Source organism: Dermacentor andersoni, chromosome 10, assembly GCF_023375885.2.
Source record: "Dermacentor andersoni chromosome 10, qqDerAnde1_hic_scaffold, whole genome shotgun sequence".
NCBI classification, from domain to species: domain Eukaryota; kingdom Metazoa; phylum Arthropoda; class Arachnida; order Ixodida; family Ixodidae; genus Dermacentor; species Dermacentor andersoni.
The window spans coordinates 98,304,499-98,319,617 of NC_092823.1; the positions used below are offsets into that span (position 1 = coordinate 98,304,499).

Consider the following 15,119-nt stretch of genomic DNA (forward strand, 5'->3'; position numbering starts at 1 on the left):
GATTCAAAAACAGCTGGCCAGACTAAGCGCATGGTATGTGTGTTTGCAAGCACGTACGCATACCAGCTGTCCCCGACAATGTACTGCGCACTTGGTGATATATACACATGCATTTTATTCACTAGTTTTACCTCTATGAATGCTTACGTGCAGGCACTAGCTGGACGAGAAACCAACTATAGGCATCGTATAGCTTATATCATTCTCTATGGGCATGATGAAGTGACATGTTCTGGTGGCATTCGCAGAGTATCTGGTAGCCGCTCTGCTGCGGACACCATCTGGTGAAAAGTAGGCAAGGCAGTGGCCAATCAGAGCATAGAGAAGGTGGGGCAATTATATATGACCAACCAGGGTGTGCTCTTCTGCCATTGCAACTAAAAAGGCAGAAAATGGCCATCATGGAATATGCCAATATGGAATATGAAATGGCCATCATGGAACAAAGGGGTCCTTCATTTATGGCATCAGTGCATGGCTCCTAAGTCGTTCCACCTGCCTTTCATACTGTGGCAGTGGCACCCAAAGTCTTGTATGCTTCACCTCAATTTATTTCAGTCATACCAGAATGCACTTGCCATTTCATTTCATTTTATTACCTTAAAGACCCCATTCGGGGTATTACATAAGGGGTGGTTAACATGTGAACATAGGAAAAGGCAGCTGTTACATTGAAATACAAGTTTCAACAGTTTCTAGAAATTGTGAATGACATGTGATGGCAGCGACATTAATGGGTAGGTCGTTCCAGTCCTTGGCAGCTCGAGGAAAAAATGATGATTGAAAAGTGACAGTTCATGTTCGAGGACGAGAAACTTGGAGTTGATGGCTGGTGCGCTGTGACATGCGTGAAGATGATGGCGTGACGTAAGGCGGGCGGCTTAGGGAGCTGTAAAAAAATTTGTGATAAAGAGAGAGCGTGGCGATGCGACGACGAAAAGCAAGAGATGCCAAGCTAGATTGTGCCTTTAAGTGTGAAACGCTGAGCGTGGCATGGGCTATCAAAATTTTTTGTTCCTTGCATGTGAAATGGACAAAACTCCAGAGAATTGCTGAATAGCTAATGGCATTATCTCCCAAGTTGCAAGAAACTCCATTGCACGATTAGCATATTGTGCCGCAATTTTATACATATCTTGTGTACTGGGATCCGTGGGTGGCTGTGTGAACACAGATGGCTGATAGCGCAGTCTCGCTGATTTCAGTCATGGCCTAGTAAAACGATATGCTGAAAGGCTGGGATAGTATTTGCTTGAGGCCAAGGGTATGTGCTTGATTTTCTGTCTTATCCTACGAAGAGATGAAACGCTAGTATATTACAATCTTCTCTGCCCACAGAACTTCAACAAAGAGCAATGCAAGATCGACAGGAGAGCGAAATATTCTATTTCTCTGCACTTTTATGCAGCGATTTTTGGCCTAGGTGGTTTATCTGTAGTAGTTTTCTTCTATATTCTGGGTATCCCTTATTGGAGCCTGGTATCCATGAAAACAGAATAAGTGCAAAGTAAGATGTTCTTTGAAAAAGTGTTATAGCTTATGAAAGAACGCAATGTGAAAGATTGTTAACAGGCCCCCACCTCACTCCAAGCTTGAAGGTGAGCAAGCACTTTCTCACTACGCTCCCTGCAGACACTCATTCCTCCTTGCTGCATACTTCTCTGGAAGACATAGACGCTATGTCACTACCAAATGGTACATTGGCACTCTTTTCTGGTTTGATAACTTCCACTTATCAGACCTACATGCTTCTAAACCATGCTATTAGACTTGCATTACACTGTTTCGACTGCAGACGTAATGCAAAACAGGTCACATGAAGCGAAACCAGTTGCACACGACAGGCAAGAGGGATGATGAGAAAAAGGCGTGTGACTGCATCGCAAGGGCATGCTAGCAGGTGGACCAGAACTGACATCCCTTGTATAGAACCAATCAACAGCTTCTGCACTGGAGCCTCATGTACATAAGCATCACATGTGGAAAAAGACCAGAAAAGTTCAAAAAGGAGCTTGCGATTGTGTTTTTAATTATCAAAGATAGTTTGTCAGGCTGAAATGAATTTGCTGAATAAGAACGAAGAAAAAAAAAATCAAGTTATGTAGTTACAGGGCTACTTGAAGTCTAAGAACATGGCGTTCGAGGGATACACCCTGACAACACACACACTACAGAAACCCATTGTTGTCCGCTGAACGTATGCTAGCATCTTGCCTTCAGAGACACTTCTTTTTAGGGCCCCCAAGATTCTTACATTTAAATATAGCTGAGGAAAGGTGAACTTGCCAGCAAAGACTGGAGGGATGGAAGCGCAAAAAGCACTGAAGAAGCATAGTTTCTGTATGAGCCAAAATAGATTTCACATACACTTTTTTACAGGAAATGTATGTTCTTCATAGCCATTTTCCATTTAGTATGCGAGTCTAACTAAGGCTAGAGAAAAATTGCTGGAGCAGCTTTTTGCAGCAGCATATCAAAGACAAGTGAACAGCTACAAGTGTTGCTTAATGACTTGTACAAACTACTGCGGCACATCGCAAGGGCATACTTTATTTTCAGTAAAGAAGGTGCAGGCCTAGTGTAAGGAGTGATGGCCTTGAGAGTCCAGTTGACAAGTCTCAAGGCACAGGCAGACAGCAGTGAGTGCAGAAAAGGAAACCATTCACTGTAAAAGAAAAGAAAAGAAAAATAAGGAAGGCATATATGGTAGCTATAGCCACCCTTATGTTCAAAGGGGCTCATCATTACACCCATCTGTTCATTCATCCGTCATACTGATACTTACCCTTGCAGTATATTCTAGGCTACGTGCTCCGGAATATGCAACTTACTTAGGCGTTTTAGCTGGTAAGCATGTATTTTTTGCATTACCATTTTACTATAAACTCGGGATTGAGACACAACAGTGGTGCCAGTGATGACACCTGGTGATGCCATGATCAAGCCAGATTGTGGTGGGACACTGTCATGCGACACTTCTCGGTGAAAAAAAGAAGTAGGCAACACTGTCAAACTTCGATATAAAGAATGATGATACAGCAAATTATTTAACAGAGCGTTACGTAAAGATGCTGTAACAGCAGCAGTGCTTGGTAGTGGTGAAACATTCTGCTGTAAGGCACCATTGAAAGAACAAGTGTAGTATTAGAAAGTCTGCATCACTGAGGAAGCCTTCACATCAACACAGCATTAACACACGCCTAGCTACAACTACATGGCTAGGCAGCCATTAGAAGCAAGACTTTAAAATGATAATTTCACTAATTTCACTAAACCTGTAATTGCCAACTTTAGGGCACATGTAATTTCAAAATTCAAGTCGAGGGGTATTGAAGTCATCTCTGCTTAGTAGAAATGCCAAGATTCGCAGAACTTTCGAGACAAGCTTAATATATGTGTGTTCTGAAATACATTGGTGATTCAATTAAGCTTCACAAAAGTATGCCTCTAACAGTCTGGGACGATCTTAATTGGAACACAGAAAATTAAACAGATTTTGGGGATGGATATAAGCCTCCATGATAGGTTAAGAAAGCATTGCTACAATGTAAAAAATGCATGCGATGCCATTCATTGCAAGTCCTGTGATTGTGAACCACTGCTGAACACCTGTGCAGTTATCAGAAAAATGCATGACGACCTAATTAGAGATCACTGAAGCTGAAGCTATTTCGAGCCTAAGCTCCAAATGCATTAGCACCTCGGTGTCTGCATATTGCAGTGAAGAGGAATTTATATTTCTCAGATAATAATCATTGTTGCAATGTCATGTGATACTGAGCAAGCCTAGTTATTAGTGCATGTCTGTAGAAATAAAACATTATATGGGAAGTTAATGTCTTGTGTTGTTTTATGTTCTTCTTATGTCAGTGCTTGCCCTGCACTACGCAACACGAAGATCATGCACCAACAAGCACAAATTTCTACCATAATCTGACATCAGTGCATTATACCAGCCATGTGTTGTCTTAGAAACAGTGTGGTTTCATCTGTCCAAAATTCTCCCGCCATCCCTGCAGCTGTTCCAAGTAGTGTGGACCGTTCGGGCATCCCATGACATCACATGGACATGGAATTCCCCGATACTTGCAGTTTTTGAGAGTTCTGCGAGCCAGCAAAACTGGTGCAGCACTACATGATAACGAAAGTACTAAAATGCGAAAGCACAGGCAGCGCCCAGTCATTGTCAAGGGTAATGTCAGTAAGTTCTTGTTTATAAAAATATAACTGGACAAGTAGCATTTTCTTCCGTCTTATAATGCAATGTATGGATATTTTTATTACGAGTGGTTGAGTACTAGTGATAGAATTATAACAAGGAATGCCTACGTCACTGACCTAGCATTTAAATGTGCCGGGTGAGTCTCAAATCCCGCATTTACCTTAATTTCTCGATTACTAAAGCTTTGTTTGCAATAAAATTGATACCTTAGACATTCTTGAGCATTAATCTATCACTCTGGCTCGACTTTGCCTCTAGTGTCGCTTTAACAATAAAGATGGACTATATAACGTAGGAAGCCAAAGATTGAACTAGGTATGTTTAGAAAACTCCTTATGCACCACAATGGGCCAAGTACGAGAAAATACTTTGAAATCCATGATGTCACACTGATATCAACCACAGCAGTGGCCTAGTGCTAGAGCATCCGCCTGGTGTGCGGGAGGTACTGGGTTCAAACCCAGTGGTATTCTAATAGTTATAGATGTCCTCCAGCCTGGCGCTCAGCTACTTGTGGAGCTTCGCATCTCAAAAGGAGGCCCCTCTAGAGATTATGTGTGTGGTCTCTGGGCGCCCCTGGTCCAATCATAGACAGGCTTGTTGAAGAGCATCCACCGCAGCTGTAGGAGGCAGATTGAGCTGCCTGCCGCCAAGGTAACCCACCGGTAAAATAGGTACAAGAGTGTTTCCGGCCAAGTGCTCAGCCACTATGGGACATCGGCGCTTGAAAAGGGGGGTTGTGTCCCCAACTCGAGGGCATCCCGACCTGGTATTTGCATTTGCATGCCACATGGGAAATGGCCGCCATTGGAGTGGCACAAACCCCCTTTGAGTTTGTTGGACGTTTTGTCCTTGCATACCAAGCATGGTGGTCTGAACGAGTCTCTCCCAAGCAACCAAGCCAGGAAGTTGCTTGTAACCTCCTGGCCAGGCGTCTTATAAACCAGTGGGTGCCCGGTGGTGGGAATTAAACCGTGCACCTAAGCAGACGAGCCAGGCATCCTACTTGCCAGGGCTTCAGCACAAAGAAACAGGATTTTGGGCTTTGTTTTCTGTTTTAGTACAGTAAAAGCTCGTTAATTCGAATTCCGCGGGGATGCTATGAAAATTCGAATTATACAAAATTCGAACTAATGAAAGTCAGAGAAAAAAATCGCTCGGTTAAGGCGCGTATATAGTCTGACGTGGCGTGAGCACGCGCGCACACACGCGCACACGCTACGTCACGTTGGCGTGAACAACGTCTATACTTCGAAGCTCTGGCGCAGCCAACGTAACCAGACGCGGTCCGACGCGCCCGACGTCGAGATGGCTCTTGCTCCATCCGCGCGTTTGTCGCGCTGACTGGGGCGGAGAAAAAAAAAAGTCTCCATCTCGCGCGAAAAGCGAAGCATCGATTGCGATAGAAAATTAGTAGATAGCTATACGAAGTAAGGATAATAGTTTTATCGGCCGTATAAACTTGTAAGCATTTGCGTACTAACTAAATTAACAAGCACTGTGTCACGCGCGCACAGGTGAGCATGAACGCATCTCGCTCGATGACTGCGGAAACTCGCTGAAAAACGCTGGAGTGAGGGCACGCAGCAGAAGCAGCGAGCGAATTGACGTTCGTACAGCCCTCGCTTTAACGCGAACGAAACGTAGAAAGCACATCGCATATGAAGCTAGCGGCAATACGCGCACTCTGCAAACATCGCAGATCGCTTTGAAGACGAGGCCGACGCGGGCGCGCACTTTGGCCACGACGCAGATCGCTTTCAAGATGCGGCGGCCGCATGGCCGCGCCGTAAGCAGCAGCCGCCGCCGAAGATCGTCCCCCGGTCCCTCCCTCGCCTCACCCACCTGCCTCGGGCGCGACAGGAGAGGGCGCGCTCCGCCCCACCTTCCCCTCTCGCGCACGCGAGATTGAGCCGCGTTCGCCGGCTCACCCTCGCACGCTCGTACGCAAAGAACATGGCGCGCGGCGAGGGCGTTATCGTCCTTGCCGCTGATCGAAAAAGCAAAGCTGCGCGACCCGCGCGGCGACGCCAGCGTGCTCCCGCGCACTAGCACTCTCCGCATCCACGATGATGCGGAGTTCGAATTATCGGTGGCGGTGCGGATTTCAGTGTGAATTAGCGGGATGTGTTACATATTGCTTTCAATACATTGTGGGACGGACCGCGGCAACTAATTCGAATTATCCGAAATTTCGAATTAACGAGTAGTGAATTAACGATCTTTTACTGTAATAACCCCCTCATAGCATAATTAATGAAAATAAGAGTTAAAATAACACTGTATCAACCTCAGCTTAATTACCATTTCTCTTTAGGGTCCCTTTATTATAATAATGCTGCAAACATATCACCTTTAGCACTGCACTGCAGCTGACACATTTGTTAATGCACAAATAGGCAAAGTGATCAAATGGAAACCAGCACAAAACTGACAAGCATACAAGGTAGTAGCACAGACAAGAGCGACTTGCAGCTAAAATATCACTGCATACAACTGTCTGTGTATGCAAGCCGAAAGAAACAAATATACATGGAGATCAACACAGACACACACAAGAAGCAAGGCAGGCAATAATAAAGAAAACAATGCCTCATGAACAGTTAGCTACGTGTGAGAAACCTAATCACATTTCTGTATAAAGATGGTTGAATTGTTGACCAACACACAATACTCCTGGACAGGGGAAAAATTTTTTTCTTTCACTCATTCCACAGATTATTATGGGTACCAATAATCTGCACTAAAGTTGGGAGACCACCCAACTAACCCAATTTTTCATGCTACTGTACTTGAGCAACTACAATGAATCACAAGCTTATATGTGCACACTTCCATGAGAACACACAACATATAGAAACGATGAGTAAGGGCCACACACAATCGCCTCCTTGATTTCCTATTGTACTAGTCACATTTACATTTGCGTAACTTCACAAATTTTTACAAATCTCGCTATTTGGATATCTCATGCACGCAAAGGATGTTAAAGTATAGAAATCTTCAAGCAGTTAACTTACTTGAAAGCTTGCCACAAGCTTCGAGTATGTGGCCTCATGTGCAAGGCCAGCAGCTGCCTTTTCGGGAAACAATGTTCACTCACAAGGCACCGAACTTCACCTCATTCTTGTGAACACGCATGTGACTTGTCCACACGCATGTGACTTGTCCAAGTTGGTGTGGCACACCAACCTGTCCACAAGTGCAGCTGAGCAGACGTAGCACTTGTAAGATTACACACTGATGTGCTGGCGAAAATGAACTTGCAAGTCCTGTTTGTTGGTGAACGAGCTGGGACACCAGGCACACTCATGCGTCTTCGTGTGGGATCGAAGGATGTGTAAGAGGAGGTCATATTTGAGGACAAAAGTTAACTTGCAGAAGTTGCACATGAATGGCTTGATGGGCACGTGCTGCCGCTGCATATGCCTCATGATGTTCGAGCGCCTACCATCGTATGTGTACCCGCAGAATGGGCACTCTGCTGTGGCTGCATTAATGTGAGAAGCGAGGAGGTGATCCCGCGTTGCACTCAAGTCTGCACATGTCTGTGAACACAAGCCACACTGGAATGGCTCCGGCCACGGGCATGTTCTTATGTGGTTGGTCAGGGCATCCAGCTCCTGGAACTTGAGCGCGCAAAGTCCGCAGGCATATGCGACGACTGCTGATCCTGCATTGGCTGTGGGAGAGCTTCCTCCCTCTTCACTGCAAGTTGTGTCGATTGCCACCCCGAGTCTGCAGTCACACTCTGCATCTTCCTGCATTCCACTGCTGGTCCTCCTTGAATTGCTTGACGCTAGAGAGACCGCTGAAACAAGACAAAGTTTAATGTACAATGCTGCAAAGGTGTTTTTAGCACTGGCAACGAATGCTAGTAAAAATCAGAATGACGCACTGTGCAGTAAATTCAGCAAGGTAGCATGGCAAGACCCCCCCCCCCCCCATAAAAGTTATGGTGAATTCCTGTCTTATTTCAAATGGTAGAGCGAATCCTAGAGGGGGCGCTCAGTCTTTACAAATCCTGATTGGCCTACTGGAGTTTTCACATGTTCTGCCTGCATCGTGCTTCAATGGGGAAGTACCCACGCAATGTCCAACTTAGTTCCATACGGAACCTAACTGGACTTGAGCCTATAGCTTTAACACAAATTTTACAGCACCTGCGTGCAGATGAGTTGCAGACATGACCTTAGTCATTACAAAGATCTGAGAAATTGAGAAAACACACAGAACTGAGGAATAATTGTACAAGTGCGCAATTTTACAGCAGTTTCGCACCTCTTTTTAAGTAATGCAAAAATTATGGGGAAGCATAGAACCGAGGTGACTCGTGATGTATCAAGGCTTAAATGATAAACAAGCTTGGTGATATGTGTGTTAGTTCACCTTTCGTTGTACTGTTGAAGCGTGAATTTGAACATTTGGCAGGATTCGAGACTCTTGCCTTACTTTCCACCAACATATATATTCAGCTGGTTGAGAATCAGTGCTCTTTCACTCTGCCTGTCCTTTTTTCCTTAGGGTGTGTGCGCTGTGAGCACCATCAAAAATGCACAGTAATTACAGTAAAATAAGTATACAACTTCTCCAAAATAGAGAATGAAACGAAATGGCTGCCTGGCCTTCATCCTGTAGGGAGATTAGTGCAATCAACAGTGCCTGAACGAAGAATGACAGTGAAGCCAACACTTTGACAAGATTACTTCTCTTCACTCAGGCAAGGACAAGTCCCCTTATCGAAACATTGGCTGCAGTAACATCTTTTGTTCGACCATTTCTGGGCACTTAATGTCTCCATCATCCTGTGATCCTCTACATTAAAGTCATCACTTTTATCAGTGAAGTATTTTTCCAAAACATTGCCTCAGTGAGTGTCGTCTCCATGGCACCGTGCACCTCGACTCCCCCTGCACCATGGCGGTACCTTGCCTGCACCACGCCACAACTGAGAGCCATGGCGCAGCGGCACGCTTTTGCACTGGAGAATCAAGGGCTGTGGTGCAGCACACCATGAACTGGTGCAGTGAACAATGTGTTAATCTAATGGACTCATTAATATGTACAAGGATGCACCTTCGCTTGACATCGATGAATCATGGCAGTCTTCCAGATCTTCAGATTGTGTCCCCCTGGAGACCTTCGGAGGCAATACGTCAGCCTGTGTTGATTTCAACAAACCCTTGCACCATGTAGACTTGTCAGCAACATTGGCTCCCATGTCGCACTGTGTAGCAGCGTCCCCTTGCATGACTGTGGTGGATCCTTCAGTCACTGACCTCAGCCCACTGTAATCAGTCAGGCAGTCCTTTCCTCCCTAGAGAGACACAAGATGCGATAAAGCGTGAGGCAATCTATTAAGCTCTAAAGAAAAATTTGAATGGTTGACCTTGAGCAATTTTACCACATGAAGCAACTCTTCCTTTTTTTCTTCACATTAAAAATTATGTTTCCACTAGAACAGTCTAACGAAGCCACCGGCTGGATTTCAACTAACGTAATTGACACAATGAGGCAATGTGACCAGCCAATCGTGCTAAAGCGGAATCGTAGGAGTACTCATTGATGGGCTAGTTGGTGATGCATAGCTATTGGACAGGAGAGTAAGTTGGACAAGAGAGATAATTAACAACACACTGCGTGCTGCTAACCTGCGTTCCTCTTTTAATAGCTAAAGTGGAAGCTTGGGCAAGTTGGTATGACATACTTGGGATTCTAAAACACGCAACAAGACGAGACGTCAGACGAAGAACAGGCACAGACAGAGCTCTGTGTCTTCATTTGGTGTGCCATCTTGTTGCACTGCTTTAGAATCCCAAGTAAGCCACTTGTGCTTGCTTTGGGCAGGGTAAGTTTCCTATACACCACTAAAGTGACCACTTTGGTGCGGTCACTTTTGTCATCACAAGTAACCACTTTCCGTCTTGACGCTGTCCATCACATTAACAAGCCCCATGATGATACCGCTGTCAGTAAACACAAACAAAACTGCAGGTTTGCTTTGGAGTAAAGGAATGCTGTGAGTGAAGAATGAAAAAAAAGATCTGCAGATGCCATGCACTGTGGGAATCAATGTAGGCGAAGCTTTGTATGCTGTTTGCTTTGATTGACAATAATTGGCGGTGATGTTAGCGGCGAATGTGTAATTTCGTCAGTGTTTAGTCCAATACTGAGAGTGGTGAATTGATGTTAAACATTACCTTGTGTGCACCACTCTTGTTTGTCTGCATAATCCACAAAACACACAGGGAGATGTGTTTGCTTGAGGCGTTGTGCGTCATTGTTCATAATCTCTGAGAGGGCTGAGCATTATCATTTCCTCACATGGCACTTCGCCTCATGGCAGAAAGTGCTAAGCTTTAATTGAATTATGGGGCCATACATAATTAAATTAATTATTGTAATTGTATGTATACATTGTATACATACAATTGCGGTCTGCACAATGTTTGCTGCATAGCAAAGGTGCTCCTGTTCCACGCGACGCTTCTTTCGGGCATGCGTGTTCTCGACCCTGAGTGCACACTTTGGAGCCATTTTGCTGGCGCATGTTTACGTGCTCCTTCTGCATGCATGGCCTTCATGCTGTTGAGATGCCAGCTCCAGCACTCTCTTCAAGCTACGGACGATTGTAATGTTTACACTATCACAGCCCAACATGCGACCTCACTAGCCCAGAACCTGCATTTTTGTCACATAGGAGAGCAAGCATAGCACGTGCCATACACAAACTGTGAAACGCTGCCACAGCAGAGCTGGCCAGGTTACGCGAAGGCGAGTGCCATCTGGTGGTGTTGCAAGAAACCCAGCGGCACGTGCAAGCAAAACCACAGCAGCAGCAGTGCCCGGAAAGTCAGGAGAAGAGGCAAAAAAAGCTTCACTTTAAGGTGGTAGGCCACACACAAAAAAAATTCTTTAAAATCAGGAGCCAGGATTTAAATAACTTTTTTTTCCTGAATAAGCACGTCTTATTTTGCTTATTCAATGATTTAAAGTGCAGAAAATGGTTCACTTTATTTTTTGGCAAATAATTTTTCTCATAAAACGTGGTAAATGTGCTAGTCCACCAGCAGTGATAAGTAACTAATTAATTGCTGAACTGAGTAAAGCTTTGGCATTTATGTAGCTAAATGGGAGGCCTGTGCAATGAACTAGGATAAATGCAATGTCATAAATATGAAGACAGTAATGTTTGAAAAACTAAGCAAAATGACAAAAATTGCCAATTTTGACCAAATTTATTTGCAAAATGAGCTGTAAATGCAAAAATATTGCACCAGTTTCTTTTGTTCTAGTTTGCTGCACACATCTCTATGTGAGGAATGAGTGTGCAAAATTTAATATCAATATGTTCATTTAAAAAAATGTTATCAAAGTTTGCGTAACACGAAGTGGAGCAAAATCTTGTTTTGAGAAAAACGTAAACAAACCTTCAAACCCTGTGAAAGATGTCAAAACTACACAGAGGGCCGAAATGCACCAACTTCATAGGTGGAGCCTCCTTGAAATGCACTAGAGTTTTTGTTCATGTGGCTGCTTGGCGACAACATAAAATGCAGAAATTAATTTGAATAATATTTATATAAAAAGAAATAGTACTGATGTTCAATCTTGCAATACAAGGGTATGGGTTGGAAAACTCACTGTAACTCCCAAACTAATGAAGATAGGAAGACGATTTCTTGCAACATGTTGCTAAATGGTTGGGCATACATAAAAAGTAAAAAAAAAAATCAATATTGGGAAACAAAATTCACTGATGATTACAATACGGCCGAATGCGAAATTTGAGCGCGCAGCTCTATACATATTTTCATTTTGCAATATATTGGCTGGTGCAGACAATCTGTCTCGTGCAGCATGTGAGAAACGGAGCAAAGCATTGCAAAACATGCAACACTCAAGCACAACGATAGCTGTGAGCAGAGTAAGTGATCATCGAAAATCTGATTTGCGGGTGAAGTGCGACGGCTTTTATGCATGACTCATCGAAGTTTCCAGTAATCGTGTGGCTTCCAGAGAGCACCACACAATTCGCATCATGCGTACAATCAGATTACAAATATTATGGCACCATCTCGTACTCTAGAGCAGCACTCTGCTTTCCTCCTCACACTTTTGCCATACTCCTCCTCGTCGCTCCCTTCTTTCATTGCCTGCTGCGCTCCGCGTTCGGTTTCATCTTTCGCTGTGCTCGTTCGTTTGGTTACTCTGAGGAACGACGTCGAGGCCCGCCGACACTCAACGCAAGAACGGGTGCCTAAGAGCTGTGCTCTAAAAACAGACTTTCGAATGTGGCCTGTCACCTTAACTGACGATGGTTATGATTGTGTGACCATTAGTTATGGCATTGTGTCCTCTATTTTTTCAATGCCAGCGTAATCGCTCGCTCCCCAATGAGAGTCGTTGGTGTGTCTTAGTTCAGTGAGTTGCTGCGATGCAACACTACCCAGATGGTACAAGCATCAAGCAGTCGCAAACGGTACCGAGTGTGTTTTCGTGTGTTTTCGATCGTTTTCTTTCTTCTCTTGCTAGGATACTAAATATTGAGTATACCTGTTACAAAGGGTTCACTACAGCCACAATTCATCATCATAGAAAAATTATGGGGTTTTACGTGCCAAAACCACTTTCTGATCATGAAGCACGCCACAGTGGGGGCCTCCGGAAATTTCGACCACCAGGGGTTCTTTAACGTGCACCTAAAGCACACGGGTGTTTTCGCATTTCGCCCCCATAGAAATGCGGCCGCCGTAGCCGGGATTCGAACACGCGACTTCGTGCTTAGCAGTCCAACACCATAGCCACTAAGCAACCATGGCGGGTGTCATCATCATCGACTGCTTGCGTCAAGCTACAGTGGCTATTCTTAGCCACTGTAGTCAAGCGTGCGTCAGTTATGCGCGCGCCGATGCCGTTCCAGCGGAGAAGCGGTAGACGCTCTTTTATTGCGTCTGTCAGTTATCACGCGTCTTCCTCCGACTGCCGTCGTGAGGCGCCACCCATATGGTACTCTCCCCCACGACTGTAAAAACAGGTGCGAACGCCAGCCGACGGGGGAGAGCAGGAAAAAACGATAGGAGAGGGCTGGATCGGCGTATCTGACCAAATCTGGCTGGCATTGAAAAAAAAATAGGAGACGGTGGCTGTGTGGCGAGAGAGCAAAGAATACAACCGATAACATACCGAGCAGTTATAGCCAAAGTGGTTGTCCAGGGAATGTTTGGTAAATGCCTTGGTTGCAGCCTCCGCCTCGATTGGTGCCTTTACTTGCCGTTTCCGTCTTCTCGCCTCTGCCTCGGCGGCTCGAAACACAGGGTCCTGGCGTCGGAGACGCCTTGCTTCTGCCTCTGCGGTTCGAACCGATGAGTCCTCTCGCTTACGTCGTCTTGCTGCTGCCTCCACGGCACGCAATGCAGGACTGTTTTGGCGAGCTAGGCGTTTTCGCTCCCGATCTCGAGCTCGCCGAATCGCCATATAATTAATCGCGTTGGGGTCTGAAGTTCCTGCTTCCTCCATGAGGTAGACAAGGCGTGAACGCGGCGCGGTAGAACTTGGCAAAACCATCTGGGCTGGCGAAACTTGCACGAACTGATCGTCAAAAGTGGCCAGAGGTCTCCAGGTTTTCTCTCTCCTAACCGTTTCTCCTCACGCATGCGAACAAAAGGGGTCGGGCACATACGAAACAGATGTTTATAACTGTCGTGATGATGATGCTTACGACACCCCATCGAGTAGAGAAAACAAATCTCGAAGGCCATGTTTTACCGCACAACAGACAACAAATGCGATTAATACGGGTGTCACACGCCGCGCCGCACTTTCGACCGCGATCGAGCCCGATGGGGACAAATTTCTCTGCCGCGATTGGCTCCTTCGCGCAAGATGCGGGCTGACGTTTCACGCGGGTAATTTGCCCTCAAACGAGGAGGCCGCCGCCGGTTCATTATTCTATGCCGCCGCATTGGCAAAATGTTCGATGCTCTGTGCTTTGGCCCTCTGCTTTTACACCCCCTCTCACTTTGTTGTGACTGCCTGCCTGTATGGCGCAGCGGCCGTTGTGCAAGAACAGTTTCCACTCCGAGGAGGCCTCCTACTGCCGAGCAGATTGCGCAAGAGGCGTCGCGCTGATGCATGCTGATGCAGCACGGTGTCGTTATGTCGCCAAGACTGGCGTCGAGCGGGAGCGGCGTTTAGAACAGCCAAGCGCCGAGTCGTAGAGCCTCCGCAATGACCTCGGAAAAACGTGAATGACTCTTGGCACAAAAGCGAGAGGCAACGAAACGACGAGAGTCGAATATGCTGGCAGAAGCGCGTGCATGACGGTTGGCGCAAAAGCGAGAAGCGGCGAAACAGCGAGCGTCGAATATGCGAACAGTGCTTGGCACGGCGGCGAGTCGCCCAGCGTCGAACAAGTCAGCAGAAGAGCGTGAAAGGCGCTTAGCACAGATGAAAGTTAGTAAGCTGAAACAGGTTCAACGACGGACACAGCACTGCACGACATGGACAGCGGCGGCTGACATGTACTTCATACCGACACACTTACTACAGAGTTTGAGTTCATGTTGGCGTGCAGTGTCTGTGATTGCCAGTGGCGTGACCGCGATGTAGTACGTTTAGGCGTTTGTTGCCATTACGAAATGCTTCACTTAACACTTATGGCAATAATGCGTTGGATCTGCAGTGTTATTGTGCTGTGTTAAGCCAAACGCATGAGCTCACATTTAATCATTACACTTTCATCTCACCTTGCATGTTGTGCTTGTTTGTTCATTGTGAGTTCGTACATTAGCAGTGAGTTTGATGCTAGTAAGTAGACCTGGATTGACCTGGATAATGTTGACCTGGATGTTAGGAAGATTGACATGCAAAGTGTTTCGCATAACATGCGAAACAT

At 45.7% G+C, this 15,119-nt stretch overlaps 1 protein-coding gene across 1 annotated transcript; it reads right to left on the reverse strand.

The window, feature by feature from the left end:
• Window positions 1-2,530: 2,530 nt before the first annotated feature.
• On the reverse strand, window positions 2,531-13,891 carry LOC126544442 (uncharacterized). The gene is made up of 4 exons (XM_050191768.3): window positions 13,409-13,891; window positions 9,299-9,539; window positions 7,243-8,033; window positions 2,531-2,665 (listed from the first exon to the last, which is right to left on the reverse strand). The coding sequence occupies exons 1-3, from the start codon at window positions 13,787-13,789 to the stop codon at window positions 7,456-7,458; spliced, it is 1,200 nt and encodes a 399-aa protein (XP_050047725.1). The 5' UTR covers window positions 13,790-13,891; the 3' UTR covers window positions 2,531-2,665; window positions 7,243-7,455.
• Between the last annotated feature and the right edge of the window lie 1,228 nt (window positions 13,892-15,119).

What these genes read in the sequence shown, in the direction of transcription:
- LOC126544442 (XM_050191768.3), bottom strand. Translation starts at nt 13,789, where the DNA reads ATGGTTTTGCCAAGTTCTACCGCGCCGCGTTCACGCCTTGTCTACCTC. An exon ending in ACTTTGGCTATAACTGCTCG is followed by an intron (nt 9,540 to 13,408) that starts GTATGTTATCGG and finishes GTGTCTCTCTAG; the next exon opens with GGAGGAAAGGACTGCCTGAC. An exon ending in TTCATCGATGTCAAGCGAAG is followed by an intron (nt 8,034 to 9,298) that starts GTGCATCCTTGT and finishes GTCTTGTTTCAG; the next exon opens with CGGTCTCTCTAGCGTCAAGC.